Below are 22,252 nucleotides of genomic sequence, written 5' to 3'. Positions count from 1 at the left end.
CTGCCGATATTGTAGTTATTGTCGTTGGTATCGTCGTCGTCGTCGTCGTCCTCTTCGTTATCTCCGTACTTATCACTACTGGTAACGTATTGCTACTAATTATGCGCCAGAATAGCAAAGGTCTTGCATGAAGTGGTCCTCAAAATAACGAATCGAAAGCTCGCGTGATGTTTTACCGCAACATGTTGAACATACTGACGGATCATTCTATACTTTGCCGCTTTCTCCGGTCGGAAGTAATTGCGCACCGTCTTCAACTCGGGTCCGGCGGCGACGCTAGACCCGCAACGGGGGCGGCCAGGCCCGACAGCTACGGGGCCGCCACAAACTCTCCTTTGACGACGTGCTGACTTTGCACATGCTCTGCCGGCAAACTCGTGCCGATTGAATGCTAGGTAGGTCAGTTTCCGCCTCAGCGCCCCTCTCTCTAGAGGAATGCACTTGTCGACTTTGGAGGCAGCAATGATTCCTCATGTTAAAATGTGCAGCCCCTAAGTAGGCCTTGTCTCTGGTCGGATGTATGGTCTTGATGTGAAATGCAGTTCAAGTGGTTGGTTGCAAGGAACAGGCCTTCGAACGTGCAAGGGCGGGGTAAGATTGCATCATGCGCGATGTGAGAACCGCTATAACCGGGTCACAGGCCTGCGTATAGCCAAAGACTACAAAGAGATGATGGCGAAGTTGACCACGAATAAACTCGAGTATTAGCGCACGAAGACGCATGTCTGATTATAGATCAGAAACTAGATAGGTATCAAGATGGCGAGACTCTACAAAAACATAGATGCTTCGAAGCAAGCCTCAGATTTACAACACCAAACATCCCCCGTTATGGCTCGAGTGACCGAGCTGTTGCAGATTCACATGCTGTTTAGAAGACCTTGTCAAGCCACTGTCTCCACTTGGGCCAGGTGGCAACCTTGGCGCGGTAGGCGTGAATCTCATCCCAGTCGTGCTCGCGGCGGCCAGTGTCGAGGTCGATCTGGGAAAGCTTGAGGAAGCCCTGGCGCTTCCAGAGGTAACCGCAGGCCCAGAAGAAGAGGACAACGGGCAGGGCAAGATAGGCCTTGAAGAAGTCCTCAGCGGTGGCCAGGTCGGCGCTGCCGGGGGGCGCGATGGCGACGAAGAACTGGGCGAGAAGAGAGATGAAGATCAGGAAGAGACCCAGCCAAGAACCAGCAGTTCCGCCGATGGCACGGAAGGGAAGCTCGTCGAGAGTGTGGCCCTGTGCCTTCCAGGCAGCGCGGAAGCGGATGTGAGCGGCGCAGATGGATCCCCAGGTGAAGAGGGCAGCCAGACCGGAAAGAGACAGAAGCCAGTCGAAGACAACACCGCCGGAGGAAGCCAGGCGGACATAGGCAAGACCACCGAAGGCAAGGTTGAGGATAACAGAGTAAAGAGGACGACCGGATCGGTCAATGTAGGCGAAGATCTTAGGAGCGTATCCCTGCTGGGCAAGGGCGGTCAGGGTACGGGAACCACCGTAGACGCAAGAGACACCGATAGACACGACGGAAACAAGAATGACGACGTTCATGAAGCTGTCGTATCCCTTAAGTCCGGCATCGAGAGGAGCCAAAACAAAGGGGGAGACACCATCGGCATAGGGGTTGGCGGAGTTCAGAAGACGTTCATCGGTGGAGCTAACGAGGAGGCCGACGAAGGTAAGACCCAGAATGTAGAAGCTGGATCACGTTAATAATGAACTTGGGGAATCAGCTGAAGCGTGAGACTTACATAGTGATACGCCAGAAGACCTGCTTGATGGCACCCGGGAGAGCCTTGGCAGGGTTGCTGGACTCAGCAGCAGCCAGACCAACGAGCTCAGTGCCAGAGAAGGCGAAAGCAGCAGTAACGAAGACGGAGCAGAAACCACGGAAGCCGTTCTGGAAAGCACCAGGATCCCTCCAGAGGCGGTCGCCCCAGTACTCATCGTACTTTCCACCCTCAGGGCCACCGCCGCAGATGAGAACAAGGGCAACAATCATGAAGATAACGGTGGCGATCAGCTTGAAGGTAGAGGAGACGAACTCCTCCTCAGCAAAGCCCAAGGTTCCGAAGACGTTGATGATTATGATGAATAGCCAGAAGATTGTGATCCATACTGCTGTGCTGATTTCTTTATTCCAATATTGTATCGTGAATGAGCAGACCGTTAGTTCGAGTGGTAATACGATGACCCATTGAAAGACCTGCGGCGTGTCAATTGAGAGATGCGCGAGGCGGTAGAATGGATGCGACATACGTAATTCCAGCCCATGGCAAAACCCCAGGAAGGATCGAGGAAGCGGATGGAGTACGTGTAGAAACCACCAGAGACAGGGTACATAACAGCGAGTTCACCGAGAGCGTAGACGACGTTGAAGATCATGACACCAGCAATCAAGAAGCAGATGAGGACGGAGCCAGGGCCACCCTTGGTCAGGGCGCTACCGGAACCGACGAAGAAACCAGCACCGATGGAACCACCGATGGCAATCATCTGCAGGTGACGAGGCTTCATGGAGCGATCCAGCTCGACTTCACCGGTACCATAATCGCCTGCAGAGATAGAGTTAGCATGCGGTCGCAAGTGTGAGGCACGGGTGATGCGGGGTCGCGACAGCCAACGTCGCCATGAGGGGAAACCTACGGCGCTGGAAACTCTTCAAGTTGAGACCATTTCGGGTCAGGAAGTCGTCCTCGCGGAAGTTCTCAGGAACATGGCCGGTACCGGTGGCGGCCTTGGTAGTGGCGCCCTTCTCGGAGTCGTAGGGGTAATTAGGCGGCGTGACGCCGACATCAGCCTCGTCCTTGGACATTGTGAAGCTGTCGCCAATGGCTCAAGGTTCAGGGAAGAGACCGAGAAAGGAAGTATAAACAGTTGCGCGCTGGCGCTTGTCGTGACTGGAGCCCTGGTCGACGACAGAGGGTGTTACTCTGCGAGGTACTCTAGGAGTATGGGGGGCAGGAGGGGCAAGAGAAGGGAAGCAGAGGCGAGACATGAACGAGGCGGGAGGCCGTTTATTAAAGAATCGAGGCAAGCGTTGACGGGAGGAGCAGAGCCAGCAACGGGAGCGACATGTGCAGGCGCAAGGTGCAGACAGGGAAGGGGACCCGATGCCAGGACAGACCAGGCCACGCCAAACATATGAAAGTGAGGGTAGGGGTACGGCAGGCAGGCAGGAGGACCTGGAAGGCAAGGCAGGCAAGGTAGTAAGGTAGGTAGGTCACCTCCTGGTTTGGGCAGGAAGGACGGGGGAAGGAACGTCCTCTCGCTCGAGGAAGGGACCAACCAACGTCCTCACCGAAGGGTTGACTTGATCCAACTGATGGGAAGCTGCACCATCGACCAGGGTCCCCGGGGTGGCCTCTTCCCTACCTAGGTTCCTTCCTTCCGCGACCCTACTTGAGGTACGCTCAAGGGCACCTTGCCCATCTCATGTTAGTTTCTCTTTGGTTTTTATTTCTTCTTCGCTTTCCAGGATGGGTTCCTCCCCGGGAAATCACCCATGATAGCTGCGTCGCTAACGCGCAGAAAGCAACAGGACTCGACACGCACTCGACACGCACTCGAACGAATCAGTGATGTCTTGGCGGCGATTGGACCGGTCGGTCAGCCGTGATAGCGGCGGCGCCAGAGCAGGGAGGGACGGGGGCGAGGGCAGTTGACTTTGATCGTACATGGGAGATGGCGCAGATGGACGCTCGGGAACGGTGGAAGCTGTATGGAAGGCGAAAAGGAAGATCAACAAGGCCCTTCCAAGGGACGTCGTCACCTCGAACGGTGGTGCAGTGTCACTTGACGCGATTGACAGGCAGGCCTGTGGATGCCGTCGAGGCAGACTGCTGGGGAGGGGATGTAAGACCAGCCGGTCAGGCTGGAATATGAATTCGAGTACAAGCGCTGTCGAGCAAACATACAGACGTGCGCTTACCCCCATCGGTTCGCATCCAAATTGCCGGGCACGAGGTGGTCGCCTTCACGGCCAGAGCATCCCATCCGAGGCATCACGGCGGCTTGGCAAGAGCTAGGTATTCGTAGCAAGCTTTCTGAGAGCAGAAGGTGGAGAGCCGAGACGGTTTTTGCCAAGTGATTAGGACTGACGGTGGTCCTTATTGGTAGTTCTTGGCTTGATGGGAGTTGATGATTGGGCCAAGGCGGGGAGAAAGAGCGATATTTGTATCCGTACCTACCTTGCCTTCCTCAGGTAGGTAGGTTGGTGAACCGTGCCTGAGCCCGTGCTTGTGGGCATTTTGTAGCGGCGCGGGGGTGGGACGGCGCACTGGACCTCGACTAGACCTGGGCCTAAATGGACGTTTCGACGGCTGACAGGGGGTCGCAGACGACGCGCTATCAGACGAGTTGAGTGCGATCCATGACACTGGGAAATGGGCCCGGGCCAGAGATGGGGCATTTGTCTTGGCCTTGAAGATAGGGACGGTACAGGCGGATGCTTGCGTAAGACGAAATGGAAGAGACAACTGCAAGTCTGCAAAATGTTTCGGTCAAGGTGAGGGGGGCGCTGTAGAGGTGAGAATGGCAGTTGGCCGGTTCATGTGTCCCTTCTTCACAATTGAGCATGGAAAGGGCTGCACCAACGGATGAACCTGCTCCTGCTCCACTCCCACCTTCCCGCCTATTCGCACCCTCGGGCAGCTCCTTACGAAATGGAATATCGATGCTGCAAGCCTGCCTCACCTTAAAAATAAGGTACCTACCTCAGGTATCTTTCTTTCCGGGTGACATCCAGTTGTTTCTCTCTCCCACAAAGAACTCCCCTCATCGTTCGGTCTGGCTGACATTGTACGTCCCCCTTCCCAATGCACACACACGTACAGCCGTACGCATCCCCTTCTGCCAACGCCGTCTCCCGGCGCTACCGAGCTGAAGCCAAGCTCTTCTGGAACAGGGCTGTGTGGCCTGGTCGAGTTGGTGCCTCTTGGCCGCCTCGCACAATTCCAAGCCATATCCAGTCCAGCTTCCTGTTCGGGAAGGCACAAGACGGGGGCTTATTGCTTGATGGTTGAATCTCGCAGCATCCTCCCTCCCTCCCTTCATCGCAGCCATCCATTGCATCTGCCCAAGGCCCATCTCATCTCAATAACCTCGAACCGAACAAACTTAGATGCGACCCGGCAGCCAAGCGACGCCGACTGTTCCTCCTCGCTCTCCTGCCTTTTTGACATGTCGCCCGCGAGAGGAGAGCCACGGGCGGGGGCCGCGGGGCAGGGAGGCAGCAGCCACTAACAATGCGAAGGAATCCTTCTAGAATGCCGCCAGACGCTCAAAACCACACCATCGCCGGAGCCAGTCACCGTTCACCGCGGAACACCCCCAATTTCCCGTCGCCGCCCATCACCCACCCTGCCCGTCACTCGCAGTCCATTGACTCGACCTCCCGCGATGCAATTCCCCGTCCAATCTGATGCGACGCGACACAACAGTCCGCCCCGTCCATCCAGCTCCCAACGGCCGCTGCCACTGGACAACCGATCACCTACCCACGCCCGCTTCCTCATCGCTCATCATCGTATCCTCAGGGGGGTGCGTCACTAAGCCCTGCAATTGGCCTGCGATACCACGACATTTCTTCCTACGGCGCAAAATATGGGGAACAAAGTCTCGGCAAAGATAACAGTCTCACGCGCACCATCTTTGCGATACCAGCCGTGATAGCTGAATCGGCGCCGCCGTCAATTGCTACCACCCTTTTGTCATGATAACTTCATTGACGGATATCTTCGTCCCATTCAGCGGCGACAACAGACCACTTTCTCAAAAGTCCCACCGCTAGAGACAAACCGCTCTATGTTTGAACCACGGTGCCATTCATTAGAGCACGTCAACCGTCGCCCTTGATCCACCGGCGTTCCGTGGCTTCGGGTGTCTGCCTCAATGTGTCACTCAAACGAGGTCGAGCCGACACTGGCGCCGGCACGTTACCCCTCGAGTGCCTCTCTGGCGTGCGCGAGGCATGCCGCGCCGCTGACGGGTGAAAACCATCAGCGCCATCCACACTGTCTCTACCAGCAACGAATAGTGAACAGCCGCTCGCTATCAATCCCGGCTAGGGGCGGGCTATCGATCGGCCAAACTGTTGGAGGCGTTTTCAGTTGACGCGAGCCAAGACATGCCTAAAAGCGCCAATCCTAAGGGCACTTTGGCACCCTTCGGCGCAGTCGAGCACTGTTTCTTGGCTCTGATTCATCGCGACCGCTGACGCCAAGAGCCTCCAACGAGCTACCCTAAATGAGTTTGGGGAAGCCAAAATTCGCTCATGCCTGGTGCAGAGTCAATTGACAGGCGTGGCACAGCCCTCGCACCCAACCCGGCGCGTTGCGGCTCCTTCGTTGCGGATGAAGAAGACCATCAACAGAGCATCTCGACCATCTTCAACTTCCAAGACATGTCGTCAAAGACCCTCAAATCCCAAGACTTTGGCACATCTGGTCCAAAAGCTTGACCATAAGCAAAGACGCAAGATCGGCTTGGTAAGACCAGTCGATTGGGCGTGCCCAGATGGCCGAGATACAAGACAGCTTGGCCTACCGTTGTGATGGAAACCGCCCAGTCGACAAGCGATTGGCGACCCAACCGAGCCGTTCCTTCAGCACCCCCTGGTTCGCTATCGACCTTCTGTAGCCGGTCACTGGCCCGAGTCGATGACCAGGGTGCGGGGAAATTTTTTACTAATAGCGTGCCTAGAATGCCGCGCCGCACAAGGAGAGCAGCAAAAGCACGCCACATTCACGACTCTCAACCTCTGGGAAAAGCGGAACTATTCGACACGAGGTTTGCTCGCTAGTCAACCAGTTCTGTGAACTTCAGTTTCTGTTACGTGATTGACAACTTCTCCCCAGGTTTTCCCCTCGTCATCCACAAAACTCAACTTTGTTCAGACGCCAGCGGGTCGCTGCTTGGTCTGAACGCGTGGGAAACACTCCTTGGCAAACTTGTCAGCTGGCACTTTCAGTGGACCTGCCCCTGTAGCTTATTCGGACTGTATTTCACTGAGCTGACTCCGCGTACAACGCCTGTCTCTCGCAGGATTACGAGGATCCGGGATGGTCGCACCGCTGTCAGCCTCAACGGCAGTCCCTACGTGAGAATGCCAAACTTGATCCCGATGCGCCGCTTTGTGTCTCTGTCGATCTTTACGTTCAGTGAAGCAAGCCACATGCGGTTGCTGACTTGTTTGCCCCTTGTGGCCACTGATGCGAGCGAGCAAGTGCTCTCATGTTGCTATTGCTAGACTTCCAGTGAGTCATCCAAGTTGACCATATTTTATACCTCCATAAGCACACCATGAATTGCTCTCAATACATTGCGAGAGATGAAGTCAGACACAGCGTCTCCGGCGATAGAGAAACCACCAAAGATGGCATTAGAGGTGTGTGATGGTGGCGAAGACAGCAGCAAGGGAGATGAGAGCAACTCGCCTGGTTTCCCAGACCATAAAGTTTTGACTCTAAAGCCCATCAACTCAAAAAAGACCGCAGCGAGTCATAACGAGGTTGGAGAATCACCCGGATGAATGGCCGCAGTTGTGCATTCCAAGAACCGAGTCATCTGGACCGTTCCTTTGGATTCATGTTTCCAGAATGCAGAGGGTTTTCTCTTCATACCTGAGTCTGCAGCCGGATTTCAGTTATTACGGAGTTGATAATCTAGAACAGGTACCATCATGCTAAGACAGAGCAGAGCATGATAAGTCCCTTGCTCAACAACCAGGTTCGGAGGAGCGATTATATAAGAACCTGAGTTCCCCATTGAGGGATAGATCGCAGGTGAATTTCTTTGTCGGCGAAGGCTGGCAAATCGAAGAGATTGAGGTGCTTCGAAACACGCCATGAGCACCGAGTTCCCATGCATATCTTAGGTGGGTCATGAAGACGGGTCTTTCAAAACACTCGGTATCTCATCGTCGCTGCTGTTGGTTTATTCGCCCACCTCTGTCCTACGAATAGTAGAGTGACATCGCGGAACGAGTTGACTTTGAGTTGCAGCGGCTGAAGGCGTAGACACCGGTGAAATCGGTCAACAATGTTGGAGTTTCAGATAAAGGAGAAATCGTGCCCTCGCACAGCTTGATTTTGGCTTGGATCATGGTATATTTGATTCATGGAGCACTTTCATAGTATCTGCTGCGGAGGTCTCTTTCTGGGCCTCCTGGTGGAGTTGTCGACTCGCTATCCAGATGGACAGGCCTTGCTTTTGCCATTAAGAGCTTGTATTTAAAGGCTGACTATGTCGGCTCTTGTCTTCTTGCGACAAATTACTGCTTGTCTCGGCGTCGGAGTGGCAAATCCAATCGTCATTTCCATTATTCTCTCTAGCCATCCCTTCCTCAACGCGATCTGGGGTGGGAATCTCATGTACCTAGTTTTGCGCCCCGTGGATTAAGCTTTCTTGGCCGGTATCATCTTTCGGTTCTTGTCGTTTATTTGGGCGCGCCGTGGTGTAGGTACGGCTGCTGTCTTGACAAACCAACATGCGCGCATTCGTGGTCATCGGACCGTGGACGAGCATTTTGAAAATGGTTATGAGTTTCAATCGGAGTCTCTGCCTACGATCCCGAGAAGGATCTGATTTGCCTGTTGGGGCTTCTCTCGATCTTCGGGACGTGATAAGGACATCATTACATAAGTACTCATGTCGGCGACAGTGGGCGATGTATTGTTCGCGCGGGTGACGATAGGACTTTTTTCAGTTTTTGTTTCATCGTATAAAAGGAAACCAGAATCCTTTCTTTTCGGGGGACACGGGCCAAATGAAACCCCATCACCGCGTTTGCTACCCGCTTCTCGGGCGCAGCGAGGCTTCGTCTGACTTGTACAGCTCTATAGTCTACGAAGCTTGGCATATCAAACTTGGACTGGGTATGCTACAGGTTCTTAAGCCCCGGAATATACCAGAAGAAGCGACGCGGGAGAGTTAGCAAACAAGTAACACTACATCGAGGTCTTTGAGACTGCGGACGTCTGTGGGCTTCATTGGCTTCGAAATGAATGCGAGAAACGATCTGCAATGTCGAAAAGTCACCCGCTCACCGGCCAAGAGCATTGCTCATACACTTTCCAAGTACAATTCTAAATCTGCTTTTATACGTCGACGTCACGAGTTACGACATTGAACCTGGGCCAGACTCTGAAAGTTTCTATCAATCGCGAAAAACAAGTATTTAAAGGATACGAGTCGAAAAGCATCTAGGTTTTGTAACGGCACAATGATCCCTAGCACGCCAATCTTTTGGTGCCCCCCTTTTAGTTTCGGCTCGCTTGGTCATGTCGTTCGGTTTACCAGTAGGTCAAGAGTTGCAACAAAACATCAATACTCAAACAACAGGATCATAACATACATTTATACGGCTTGCTTCCACCATGTAGAACGTGTGCAGGACAATGAAGGGAAGAGACAGTATTGGTCATCACACTCCACAGAAAAGCCTGTAGACATACGCGTTTTGGGTTCTTAACGAAGATGAGAATATTGCTCTAAGTAGACAGATTCTTCATCGAACTCCATTACTGTTTTGCTCATACTATCTATGTGCGCCAGTGGCTCTCACTTATATGTGCGTTGTAGTGAAATCTAGCAAAGCAGCTGGTCTGTGACCGTTGGTACGACAGCTACGTCGGCTCACTGAGATTCTATAGATGTTATAAATGGACTTCGTCTTGGACATTTTTGCCGCCGAGCCCAGAAATATGATAGTATTCACGCTCTATTACTGTATTTTAAACAAAAAGGGTTGAAATATATTAGAGCCTGTGGAAGCTTGAATTCTATAATGACGAAGCAATTGTTTCACAAAAAAGCCTACTCAGTCGTCCTTTCCAATGCAGTTCTAATATCTAGGCGGGTACTTCTAGCTAACTAGACGGGTAGTAGATATACAGAGATAAGCATAATACGACGACAACGACGACGATAACAACGACGACAACAACAACAATAATAATAACAATAGGGACATATAGAGAGATAGGAATAGCAAAGAAAGTAGTAAAAGTATTAGCTAATAGACCTAATATAGGTAATAATCCGCCCGGTTAGCCAGAAGTATCTGCCTGGATAGCAAGACTCTTCTAATGAATGCGCTCTGAATAGGACCAACGATGGGAGGTCCTCAACTTTTACCGAGGCCTTCACGGTAAATTGAAGGATATCGCATTGAAAGGTTCCGGATGAGCCTCTGGCTACTGAACCAAGCAAGCATTACGACAACGGAGCCATTTGGCTTGCAGAAAAACTCTGTTGAAGTGTTCAAAGGCTCACACAACTTTATATGATGCGTCTGCTGCGTACACTCGGATCCTATGTGATGCTAAACCTCTATGGGAATGCCGGGACTTCATTTGATTTTTAGAAACTTGACGCAGCTTCGACGCAGGCGGGGGGATTGTAATTTCTACGGAGTTATATGCAACTCTCTGCCTTCGCATCTTTGATGAATCCGGTTCAATGCAATCCAGATTAGTGAGCGAGGACTCAGAATTTGTGGCATGGAATGCAATGCGGCTTGCTGCGACAAGACGAACTCAACCTCGCCAGACGGGAATGACTGAGGTCAGGAACCGGGGTATCTCGAAACCAAAGTCATCATCAATTACTAAAAGAGAAGTCTAACAGTCATATTTGTAGACACGTGCGACGCACAATCTATAGCAGCGGTTCGACTGGTTACAATTAGGAATCGACAAGACAGCGATGAGCCACTGGAAACGCTGATTCACACGTCACGCCGACCGTCATCCTTGATCAGAAGTTGGTCTTTCGAGAGCGACTAGTGTTTTCGTCTGCGCCTGTTAAGTATGTGCAAGAGTAGAAGTGTTGTTTTGGTAGGAATGTAGTTGACTTAACAAGCCCTTACTTGCCAGACGGCTCGGGTCTGCGCCGATGTGGGGCCGTCCTTAGCGGCGTTCTGACGTCCGCTGCGGGCTACATCTCCGGGATGGGCAGTCCGTGCAACCGGAGCGAATCTTGTGGGGGCTCCACTTAGACTTTAGCTTACATGCTCCTTCTCCTCGCTCTTCGGTATCCGCACAAAACATGCGCACACCAGCGCTCCTGTCATAGCAGTGGCCAGGCTCATCCACCAAATGGCTCGAAGAGCACCCAAATCCAGAGTGGAGTCAGCCATTTCCGTCACCTTCTCTCCTACTGTATCCCCAAGAGCAGCAAACACTGCCGTTGAAAGGTTCTGAGCTGTGATGACAAGGCTTCCGGCAGCACCTTGGTATGACCTGGGCACGTTCGAGGTAATGAACACGGAAACTGCCGCGAAAGACATGTCTGGACCGAAGGTGCTGATGACGAAGCTGGGAAACGATAAAGCCCAGTACATCGTCCCTGACGTCTGAGGGAGGAAGAAGGCTGGCCCGGTTGCAAATGCGAGCATACTGCCCATGAGGATCCAGTGTCCTGGCATGATGTGCAGTAATCTGGAGACAACCCAGGAAGCTAAAGTACCGCTTATGCCAACGGGTAGCAAGTAGCAAGCTGTGATGATTGGAGACGTATGTTGGATTGTGAGTAAGAATCTCACGGCGAAGAATTGCCATGCGCCGGCAAATGCCCCGTATCCCAGAAAATAAGAGACAATCAGCGGCAGGAATCCAGGAGTAAACCAAAGTCGATTATCAATGAGGGGACGGCGGACTTTCTTCTCGATGAGCCCAAATGCTGCCAAAAAAGCTAGGCCAACAATGACAAGGGCGTAGGTGTATGGGCTCCAGTGCGTGGGCGATCCTTGGGTCAAGCCAAAGATGAGCAGCCCGCACCCCAGCATGGCCGCGGAGGCACCCGCGTAGTCAAAGTCCTTGAGCGATACCGAGTCGACAGGGAGCGAAGGGATACACCAGAAAGCACCGCCCACGCAAAACAGAGCTAGTAAAGCCGTAGATCCGAAGACCCAGTGAAGGTGAGAGCTAAAGGCGCCGCCCTGAATCGCGCCTATGGCGAACCCCATTGGAATCATCGCGCCCATGAGTGAGAACACTCGGTTTTTTCGAAGGCCAGGCCTGTACACTCTTCCTAGCATACTCATCGCCGCGGCGCATAGAGTGCCAACCGAGAGACCTGCCATTGATCTCGCGATAAAGAAGAGAATGATTCTCTCAGGTGAGATCGAGAAAGCGCCGATGAAGCTCCACATCGAGAGCCAGACAAAGGCGCCACAAGTGAGATACTTGGGACTGACGAGGTCAGCGAAGGAGCCTGAGATGACGACAGAGACACCGTTTGCGACGAGGAAGGATCCGATGAGCCATGGTGTGTTGAGTGTGCTCGTACCCAGGGCTTCAATGAAGGTGAGCTGGTTGACGAAGGAGTGGGCCAGGTGAATCGCGAAGAGGAGCTGGCCCATGGAGCACACGCAAACGAAGCCGATTTCTTCTGCGAATGATGAGAACTCGGGAGGCACACCCAGAGTTCTCGTTGGGCTCGGTGTCGATTCTTCCGAGGGCGCAAGTGGAATGCTCGAATGAACATGGCCCGATTGCTCGGCCTGATCATGCCGGACGGTCAGGACAGTTGTCACCATAATTGCAGGCTCTCTAAGCCATTGATCTGAGTTAGATAGATCAAAGACAGAATCTTGGCGCGTTGTCGACCCCGACTCCGACTGAACAATTCCGTACCTTATATGAAGGGGTTATTTCACCGGCGGTGTGGCCAAGCCCTTGATTTGTAATTCAGGACTTACAAATCAACATGCCGTGAAGGCCCACTGACAAAGATGGGTACGATGATGTGAATCAAGGGGAGACTATCCACTATAAAAACTATGTACAATGCTAATGCTTCTGTACTCGGCTATTAAGCAAATCGGCTATTTGGTCACTGATATGGAGGCGAGACCGCCTATTTTTCCTATAGCTATACTCTAATCACTCTACTACCGTCGACCTTGTCGTCGTCGTCGTCGTCGTCGCTTCTATTGTTGTCGTCGTTATAGTCGTCCTCGTCCTCGTCCTTATCCTCATTATCGCTGTCGCTGCTTTCGCTTTCGATAGTAGTAATCAAGTGCACAGGAAATATAGCGCGCAGACACAGGCAAACTAGGCGATCTCATGGAGGCTCGTGTAAGCAGGTAAGGTTGTGCTCTGCCACGGAAAACGTAGAATTGACGCGTTTGTATGCCAGAGAAGTTCGAAAGACAAAGTTAGTACCTTGTCGAGTAAACATATCACACGGTCTTCTCGTAATTGATCGAAACAATTTTGTGAGTAACGTGAGCAAGCTGAGGGCTGTGTAATCTATTTGCGCTGATGCCTTGACTAGTAACACTGATACATTGTAATCTTGGAATTGAAAAACGCAGCTAGATGAACTGTGGTCTTTGATGAGACTTTCTGAGAGCTGACCCGTAACGGCTAAAAAGTGCGAAACTGAGAAGTCTCACAGGAACTATGCGCTTATCGGCACAAGTCGAAGCCGCCGTCACCGCAGCAGGTCTTGAACGGGAAGCTGGCAGGGAGAGGGGCAACGACGTTGTTGACATAGCACTTTCAACGGTTAGCCTGCACTGCAGCAAAAGATGGAAGTGTGGTGTCGCTCACCATCAGCTTTCCGTCATTTCTCTTGGCGGAAATGAACTTCTGGGCGTTACAGCATGACGTGGTCTTGGCGTCGTCCTTGCACTTGCAGTCAAAGGCTGCTTGGGCGCTGGGAGGATCGTTAGTGATTAGTGATACACTTTGAACTCTCCAAAAACTTGAGCTTACCCAAGGCAGAGAGTGGCAATGGCCAGGACAACGTTCTGAATCTGCATGGTCGCGGTTGGTAGGTTGGTGGTTGGTTTAGTGAGTGAGTGAGTTGCTTGAGTTGAACGAATGAGATGTAAACTGATGATCTACTGTTCTTGGAAGCATGAGGAGTGACTTTGATCTTATATACTAATTGCCAATATTGAGAAGGGCAGTTTTTAATTAATCTGCTCATGGGCACAGGGCGCGAACATCACAGTGCACTGCGCCTGGCGACCTGGAAGATTTGATAGCGATTTTGAGGAGCAATCCGTCACTATGGAACAGAGCGTTAGAGCAATAAAAACGGAGTTACGAGCAGGCCTCGACTCGTTCCACAGACGTTCCACGTAGAACGGAAACAGAGCCTTGTCCCAGCATACACCGCAGGCGTAGTCCGGAAAACCCTAATTTCATTCACTACCCCTGGCATCCCTGTCTGCCAACTCCTGAACCCAAGATTAGTATTCAACAAAAACAAATCAGCGGTGTAACAACTACTTGTAAAGAAGACAGCTCAATCAAGACCTGCAAAGATACTGAATTGAATGACAAACTCATCTTCCAGCCGAAGTATGCATCTTGTATATCAGAACCGACAACATTCCCGTCAAGATCGTTGGCGTCTTTCGGTCCACTCAACGGCTGTCTCAGGCTTTCGAGTCAGGCATCTTTCCTCATTCGGCGTACTTGGTCACTTGAGCAATCCTACCCTGCAGACAGATCTTAGCTAGCCGAACTATCAGACGAGAGGTGATCTCTCAACGTGGAGACCCCAAGTAATGGATCTGCAGGCTAGACTTGAGATGTTCTAGAAGGGTCTTTAGCCGAATGACCTGACCAGCAGGGTCAGCCACAATGAGCCTGTACGTGTGCAAGAGATGCGGACGATGTGTAACTACTGGACGGATAGGTTATCACAGGTATTCGAAGTGTCAATCGGTGTTCTTCCTTGCTCCTGAAAGACGGTTCGTTCCTGTTCGTCTAAGACTGGCTCTCTTGAGCTACTTGGAGAGCCGTGGAATCCCAAACAGTCCCAAATCGCGGAGGCAAACATGGCAAGGCGCCGTGTGCGAAGTCTATTTCCCGTATTGCTTATAGGCCTGGGCGCCAGAAGCATAGCCTCCTCGACGTTTGACGCTCTAAAACCTTGTTAGCGTTAGCAAGACACTAGTGCTAGCGAACTCACGTGGAGAGAGTGGTTAGTCGGAGGGTTCTGTCTGGTCTTTGTGTGTAGTGGTGTACTTTGCTCCTCAGACGAACCATGCGTTCGCACATCAGCAGTATGCGGACCCTCTTCTACCGGGCTACCTTCCTCTTTCTGCTGATTGTGCACCGTGATTCGTGGAAAAGGGGTGTAGTAGCGAAATGGTCGATGACCCCTGAAACCTTCACTAAAGCCGTGCGGTAAGACCGAACCCAGCAATTTGGATCGTTCCAGAAAGTGTAAATGGAGACGCCCGCCTGGCCGGGAAGGTGTCTCGGATCACGGCTGCTGACAGTACGGAGCGGAGCGGACTTAGTGTTTTCAGATCTGAAGGCGTCAAATACAGACGTTCCGATGGCTTCAATATCCGGCCCAGGAAGTCTGGAAGGCAGCAAGGTTTGAACTAATGTCAGAGCGGGAGAATATGTCCCCGTTTGGAACTGTCCGGCGGAATATAGCTGATTTGCAATGCCCAGACCATGTGCGCGAGTCAAACTTCTGAAATAAACCTCAGGAATCGCTTAGCTCGGCACGCTCCGAAGTTCAGTCAGAGCCAGCAGTAAAGGACTGAATGTGCGCTTCTCGGAGCCGGAGGTGGCATATTAAATTTAGACCTCGGCAATCTGTCATGAAGTCTTGCACAGTCAACACGCTGTTCGCATAATGACCAAGGCAGAGAAAGCAACAGCTTCACTCAGCCAGCGCGTCACACCAAAGTCTCACAGACTCGTTACATATTACCCCAACAAGCTGGACGCAACGACTCGCAGAATGACGGCGGCATAACTATCCGCAAGCCGCAGCGTCTTCCCCGTCACTGCTATGGAGTGGCACACCCAATAAGGCATTTGCAGCCTTTGCGTCGCTATCTCAACCAAATTGAATCACATGGGTGGCCTTAAAATGCTCCTGTGCGCAACTACCACGCAAAGAAGCTCAGCCCCCAACGCATACGAATACCGTGGCCCGCTCCCTCCGAACATCTTTGGCATTTGGCGGCAGCACGCAAACCGCACCGGCTTGAATTGAACGGCACCATGAGGCCGCTTTTCTACAAAGTCGCCTCTGGAAAAAGATGAAAAGCGGACCACGACCTCTTATGTCTGTGATAACGGAATAGCTACAGTTAGATGCTCTTCAAAGACGTACGGTAGGTATTGATTGAAATGACCAAATGAATTCGCTTGCAATATGCGACGCCAAAGCTGGAAACAAGGCTGATAACAACAGTCTGAAATGAGAAAAAAGAACGAAAGAAAATCAGAATAGATAGCAGTCCGGCTGGATAGCAGCACTAAGCCGAAAGAAGGAAGACAAGCAAGGAAGGAAGGTATCCAAAGGAATGACATGCAACATCGACCTATCCAGCTTTTTCGAGTCGATATATTCCTTGGGGGTTAGTTTGGTCAATTTAACACAACTTTGCAGCACTTGCTAGCAGTCACTATAGCCAGCAAAGAAAAACCGTCAGATGAATCAAAGACTTCTCTGATTCTAACGTAAATTTTAGACCATTTTGGTGTGGTGGTGCGAAGTGATGCAAACCTCATATCACAGGTGAATGTGTAGTAAGCATCACTGGAAGAGAATTAAGTAGAAGCACTTGGGCGGGCTAGCAGCTTGTTAAGTATATAGAAGAATAACTAATCTTTCTGATAACGTGCGTTAAGCTTGTTGTATTATCTGCAAGAACGATAGAAGTGACAGTGCTTGCCAACATCCTATCCTTGTCATGGCAATTATCAGCATTATCAGATCCCGCCGCTGCTCCGCTGTTACATTAAGTCTAGATCGTTGTGGTTGTCTTCGTCACTTACGTCGCTGCAGATACTACCAAGAAAACTGAATAGTCCAGGCGGAGCTGGGAGAAAAGCTGTCAAATTGTACCGTTTCTTCTGACTTTGTGTAGCTGTTCGAGAGTACTCAGAGGAGTGACGAGCGTAGCGACGCGACTTGCCTCTGCCGACTTGGTCTCAACCCAATCTTTGAGGAGCAAATGATTCAGATATAAGTTGCTGTATGAGATTTCATGGCTTGAAATGCCGATGATGTCCATGCACGTAAGTACGAAAAGAAAACAGAAAAAGGTAGAAGGGAAGAAGGACGTTCATGTCCATGCTATCAGCCGTAAACAGCATTCTCTTACCTCAGAAGTTGTGAATGGGAGGGGGCGCGACATTTTAAAATTTTTACCAGACTTCTAGGTTGAACACTGAAGGCAGAGAGTAGAACATTTAGTGTTTACTATTCGCGGTGGTTTCCAGTGACCTGGTCGTTCTGTTCAATGCCTTCTGAATCCTTTGACAGTACTGGGCACATTTATGGAGCAAGGTCCCTCCCAAACACGGTGTTATGTTTTGATAGGAATACAAGACTGTCGGGGATTAGGTAGTGATTCGTTTCTTTGACTTTAATATCTTGGTAGATATTCTGCAGCATCTCGGAGAATACAGTTAAGCATACCAAGCAAGTTGAAATCTTGGCACATCTGCCCCAGCTTGCGCAGAAATTGACTCCAAACTGCGCCTCATGTTCCAGAATCCGGCGTTCGCAATCATCCAGTGCCACTGAAGTCTGGTGACCGTGCCCAAGGATCATCGCGTTCATCTGAAGCTGACAGGGGAATGATCTAACTGACTCGGCGTCCACCGGATGCCATTGACTCGGGCGCAGCCCAAATGGTGACGATCTTCAAATGAGAAGCAGGCAAACCCTGGGCCGATCTCCAAATCCCTTCAATTCCCATCCCTGCAGCAGTAACCTGTGGGTTCAATGCCAGGACGACTTTTTCTAGATGCACACATCCCTTTAGTACAATATTTCTTAAATCCTACCAAATCTGCGCACCATATGGTTGCCCTAAGAAATCAGTTATGCACGGGGATATAAGGGTATCTATATGAACAATGAATTGGAAGATAGCCACTGTCACGTTGTCATTACCGATTTAAACTGTGCTGTTCCGACTGAGGCTTTATCAGTAAGTACTTTACTGTGTGAAAGGTCAGAGTCAAGTGGTCCATGATCAGCCAAGATCCAACTTGAAGATGTGGATAGAAAGATCGCTATAAGCTATGGGAACCCGAAGTGATAGATGAGGCATGCCGCGCAATTCTAGGCTCATAAGGTCCCTTTGTTGTCACAGGGCGATATGAGGTCTCTCGATTACAAATGCCATGGCTGAGCAAATGCTTGATGGATGAAATGACTGACGGTTGTTGCACGTGCATATCCACAGGATGGACGACATCAGAATGGCACAAGATACACCCATCCAAAGCATGTCTTCGGTGGTTCATATTGTCGTGCCAACTTGCACTGCTCAACGGGTATTACGAAAACTTAATCTGCATGTCTGCTGCATAGATCATGAGGCACCACACCTTTTGGACTTCAAGTAGTCACACATCTCAGTGCAAAACTGCGATTTTTGTGTAATGCATTTCTGAATGTCTAACGTTGAGTACCAGGACGCAAGAGTGGGACCTTGTTCTTATGTCTCCGCCGAAAAGGACTCGTCTCAGGAGATTCAGAAAAAGTATCCCGTCGGATCTAATCCAGCATACGTGCGGCTCGAATCAGAGGTGTGGGCACAGTTGCTTTTTTCGACTCGCGATTGGATCCGAATGATCTATATGCTCTTTGATTGGCCATTTTCCGTGGAACCAGGCCACCGCCATTGATTACCAGCCGACGGGATGATGGAGTGCTCGCCATCATGCGAATGACTTAGAACTTGAATCACTTATCTCAAACCTGTTCGGAGTCCGATCGTTCGCCGTACCGATTTCAGACTGGTCTTTACGAAATTCAGCCATCAAGTCTTTGTCTATAAATATTGCGGCCTCGCTGTATTTTCTGAGGTGGGTTTGTACCCATCCCGTCATCCATCGTCTCAGTATCACGACTCGTCATTCTTTTCTTCCTACGAAATATGCAGCTCTCGACGTTCTTTATCTCTGTCATTATGCCCTTGGCGTGAGTGCTTTTTCACGGTAATGTCACATACATCCTGCTAACTATGACTAGGGCAATGGCCGACACTCATGCCAGCTGCAAGTGCAACGGAGATGATCTGTGTACTTCAAGAGCTTGCAACGGCTATGCATCTGGCCAGAAGTTCTTCAACATTCCGACGAACGCTGTTGGACCGCCAACTTCCCAGCCCAAGGATGGGGTGAGTCGAAAAAGCCGAATGATTTGAATGGACAAATCTAACGAATGGCACTCCAGAGATGTTATTCTATCTTCAGTGATAACACGCAATTTCTTGTTTTTGAAGGCCTTGGTGGAAATGAGTTCAAAGCTGAGTGCCTGAAGGCTTGCAATAGCGGCTCCTCATGCTCTTAGTTGATCGAAGGAAGATCGACTTGGCGGACAAATAGTATGCTTCTCGGCAAGCCGGATTGAAAACGGCGTTTCTAGTTACGCAGATTATTTCAATGTACAACTTATCCGTGGCCCTCAAGAGTCTGATCTATGACTTCATAGTCAATAGATCGAACGTATACCTGTTTCAATTAGGTCTCCATAAGATGCAACTGAAAGAGTGATAGCAGTGAAGTCTCCGTACCAGGAAAATCTTCATCCCACCATCAAAGTGCAATCGGGTGCTTCTAATAGAACCATGTTAGTCACCGTATGAGACATTGACATCCAGTGGTCTCTCGTTAGAGTCCATTGACTACTGAAGCGACTGTACCCGAATATCTTCTCAGACTAGAGTTCTGCCATCAGCCAGGTTCTTGGTCAGGCGGACTACTATGTTAACTTCGTCATTCAGTTTGATGCTATGTTTCATCTCTATTGTTCTCGAGTATCCGTCCTTACTTGTTGCTCTGATCGTCTCTGTTACCAGCCATGCTGTCTGCGTTGGGATATTTGCTTTTCTTTTCACTTCTCTTCATGTAATGGCCTCAATAGTGCCTTCCGTCAAACTTACGCGGCACGTCTGTTGATAAATAGAATCAAGTGGGACTTAATGTTTTGCTTTTATCATTATTTGAAGGTCTGCTCTGAGTATATGAACTCAGAGTACCGCAATCCTGTCACAGTGATCATCCTGATGAGCACGTACAGTATTCATTTGATCACTCGAAGACTGAATGCGTCATATACTTGGCTGTTGGGGCCACGTAGTCTTAGTCTGCCCCTCAGTATCTTACTTTGCCTATCCCAAGTCAAAGTATGCAGCTGTGGCCGAATTTAGAGTGAGGAATTTCACGATAAATTGAACGGAACTTGACTCAATCAATCAGAAGAAACCATAAAAGTGTGACGGCATCATGACTGCAGCCTACTTCCTCGTCAGCGCCTGGTCAGAATGAAGACTGGGGGCAATCGGAGTCAGCTTTGTACCAAAGAAATAACACAGCGCTTAATTATGACTTCCTCTGTAGAAACTCGTAAAGGATCAAGCATTCGACCGACCGGTGTCGACGTTCTACTCATGGGGACAATGTTATGAATCAAACCTAACATATATCGGTGTTGTTCGCAGGTTGTACTTGGAATGGTTTCCGGAGCGGGATTCGTTTATTCTACGGGGAACGAATCCTAAGCCCGGATTCGCGCACGTCTATGCGCTCGGGTAACCACTCGGCTATCGGTTAGCATGAGGCGAGAAGGCAGGAAGAAAGCTCGGGGAGGTAGGCGCAGATAGCAGCGGTGATGAGAGTCTCGGCCCCGGCCCTTGGGTTTTTGCTCCGAGAGTTCCGCTGACGGCTTCAGTGTCCATATTGTCTGATCTAATAGGAATGAATCACACAACAACATAGCTTGTTTGGCGAATTGACAATCCAAAAGATCTTGACAAGAAAAGCGAGCTGGGACGATCACGTTGCCAGTCTGGCCATAGAAAGATGCTACTCCATGAGAACCTCGTAACTGCAGGACATCTGAGGAGCTCGAGAAACATGACGCGGGTGACAGCAGAGACATGTGACTTGGAAGGATAAACGTATGTGCATGATCAAAATAGTATGATATTAACTTCGCCAGCTTCGGGAGCTTCGAACATCCGCCTGCACACCAGGGGTTTGCTCAACTCTTTCCTTGAATGTAATCCTTCTTCTTCACATGATGATACAGACCCAGCTGTCAAACTCCTATTGGAAATGCTTCATCTTGATGCAACGCTTCGCTGATTGTAATCTTCCGGCTCATGTAATCAACGCTTCAAATCCTCAAAACCTTTAACGCCGAACAAATGCAAGACCAAGCTGTTTCTGGCCATCCAAAAGGTCTCAGCACGACTTGTCAAGAACACTGCGAGAAGTTAGTGACGAGCAAAAAGCATTCGAGAGTCCACCGTACTAACCATTGCTGCGTTTGACACCTCCCGTTCGTCGGGTTGGGGTACTGGCCCGACTTGGGATCACACTTGACAGTCTTGCCTCCCGTACAAGTTGCGCCTATGAAGTTGCCCCATTGAGCAAATGTCGCTGAGTAGTCGTCGCCATGCGCTGTCCAGGCGCGCCAGATGTCGAAGTTGCCGGTAAAGGTCGAGAGGCCGGCTGCGCAAGCGCCCTGGCCCGCGTTCGTCGGCGAGCCGGGTTGCCAGCTCGCACAATCAGGCCCCATGATGGCTACCAGGCCAAGACTCGCTTCATTGTATGCTTCGTCGGCGTTTGCGGCGCAGACAGTCACTTGGCAGTGTACTTGCGTGCATCCTGAGGCCAAAACTGATCGGCACTGGAAGAAAACCAGCAGGAGAAGGCTGAGGCTGCATCTCGGTCAATTCCTGTACCATGCCAAGCCCAGTTGCAAAAGAAACACTTACAGCTTGAAAGACATTGACATTGAGCTTGAACTCATGTTGTGGAAGAAGTCGGTGTTGGCCGAGTTTTGGCTTTTCTCTATGCTCGGTATCCCAGGTTGTTTCGAAGGTGTGAAAAACAGGACGTGTTGGGTTCCCTTGGCCAGTGCGACGAGCTCTGATCATGCAATCAATTGAACTCTTAAAAGACAATCGGGGAAATTTGCGACACCTTAAGGGAATCCTGGCTTGAGATTTCATCCCACGTTGCCCGATTCCATCACTAATACAAATAAGGGGCACGACTCGCTTTGGACTTCCTTCAGCCATTCAAGAAACTGAGGGATGGTACGATTGCTTTTCGTCATGGCGAACTTCTAAACTTGTCAAAAACCGAGAAAATGAAGGAGCACTTGCCATTCGAGCACGTTTTCTGCCTGGGCCAGTAAGAACGACCACGTGGGTGGAATTTTCACCACGTTGCTCCTTGATACTGACTCGGTCCGGAGGCTGTGTGCGCTTTTTCAGTTTTGAAGTGCTGGGAACACCCTCACATT

The 22,252-nt window shown here is 50.6% G+C and overlaps 3 protein-coding genes across 3 annotated transcripts; all 3 read right to left on the bottom strand.

The window, feature by feature from the left end:
• Positions 1-871: 871 nt before the first annotated feature.
• Positions 872-2,801, bottom strand: INDA1_3 (Amino-acid permease inda1; the record flags this gene model as incomplete). Its single annotated transcript, XM_053182550.1, has 4 exons — positions 872-1,685; positions 1,738-2,192; positions 2,246-2,541; positions 2,633-2,801. The coding sequence occupies 4 exons, from the start codon at positions 2,799-2,801 to the stop codon at positions 872-874; spliced, it is 1,734 nt and encodes a 577-aa protein (XP_053033549.1).
• A 10,625-nt stretch (positions 2,802-13,426) lies between these two features.
• COL26b_009832 (uncharacterized protein) lies at positions 13,427-13,757 on the bottom strand (the record flags this gene model as incomplete). The annotated part of the gene is made up of 3 exons (XM_053182549.1): positions 13,427-13,453; positions 13,546-13,651; positions 13,711-13,757. 3 exons carry the CDS (start codon positions 13,755-13,757, stop codon positions 13,427-13,429), a joined length of 180 nt encoding a protein of 59 aa, XP_053033548.1.
• Positions 13,758-21,183: 7,426 nt separating this feature from the next.
• Positions 21,184-21,520, bottom strand: COL26b_009831 (uncharacterized protein; the record flags this gene model as incomplete). The annotated part of the gene is made up of 2 exons (XM_053182548.1): positions 21,184-21,205; positions 21,258-21,520. 2 exons carry the CDS (start codon positions 21,518-21,520, stop codon positions 21,184-21,186), a joined length of 285 nt encoding a protein of 94 aa, XP_053033547.1.
• Positions 21,521-22,252: the final 732 nt, after the last annotated feature.

This window comes from Colletotrichum chrysophilum (genome assembly GCF_026319265.1).
Source record: "Colletotrichum chrysophilum strain AFK26 chromosome Unknown scaffold_98, whole genome shotgun sequence".
NCBI classification, from domain to species: domain Eukaryota; kingdom Fungi; phylum Ascomycota; class Sordariomycetes; order Glomerellales; family Glomerellaceae; genus Colletotrichum; species Colletotrichum chrysophilum.
This window is presented reverse-complemented; position numbering and strand designations above follow the sequence as displayed.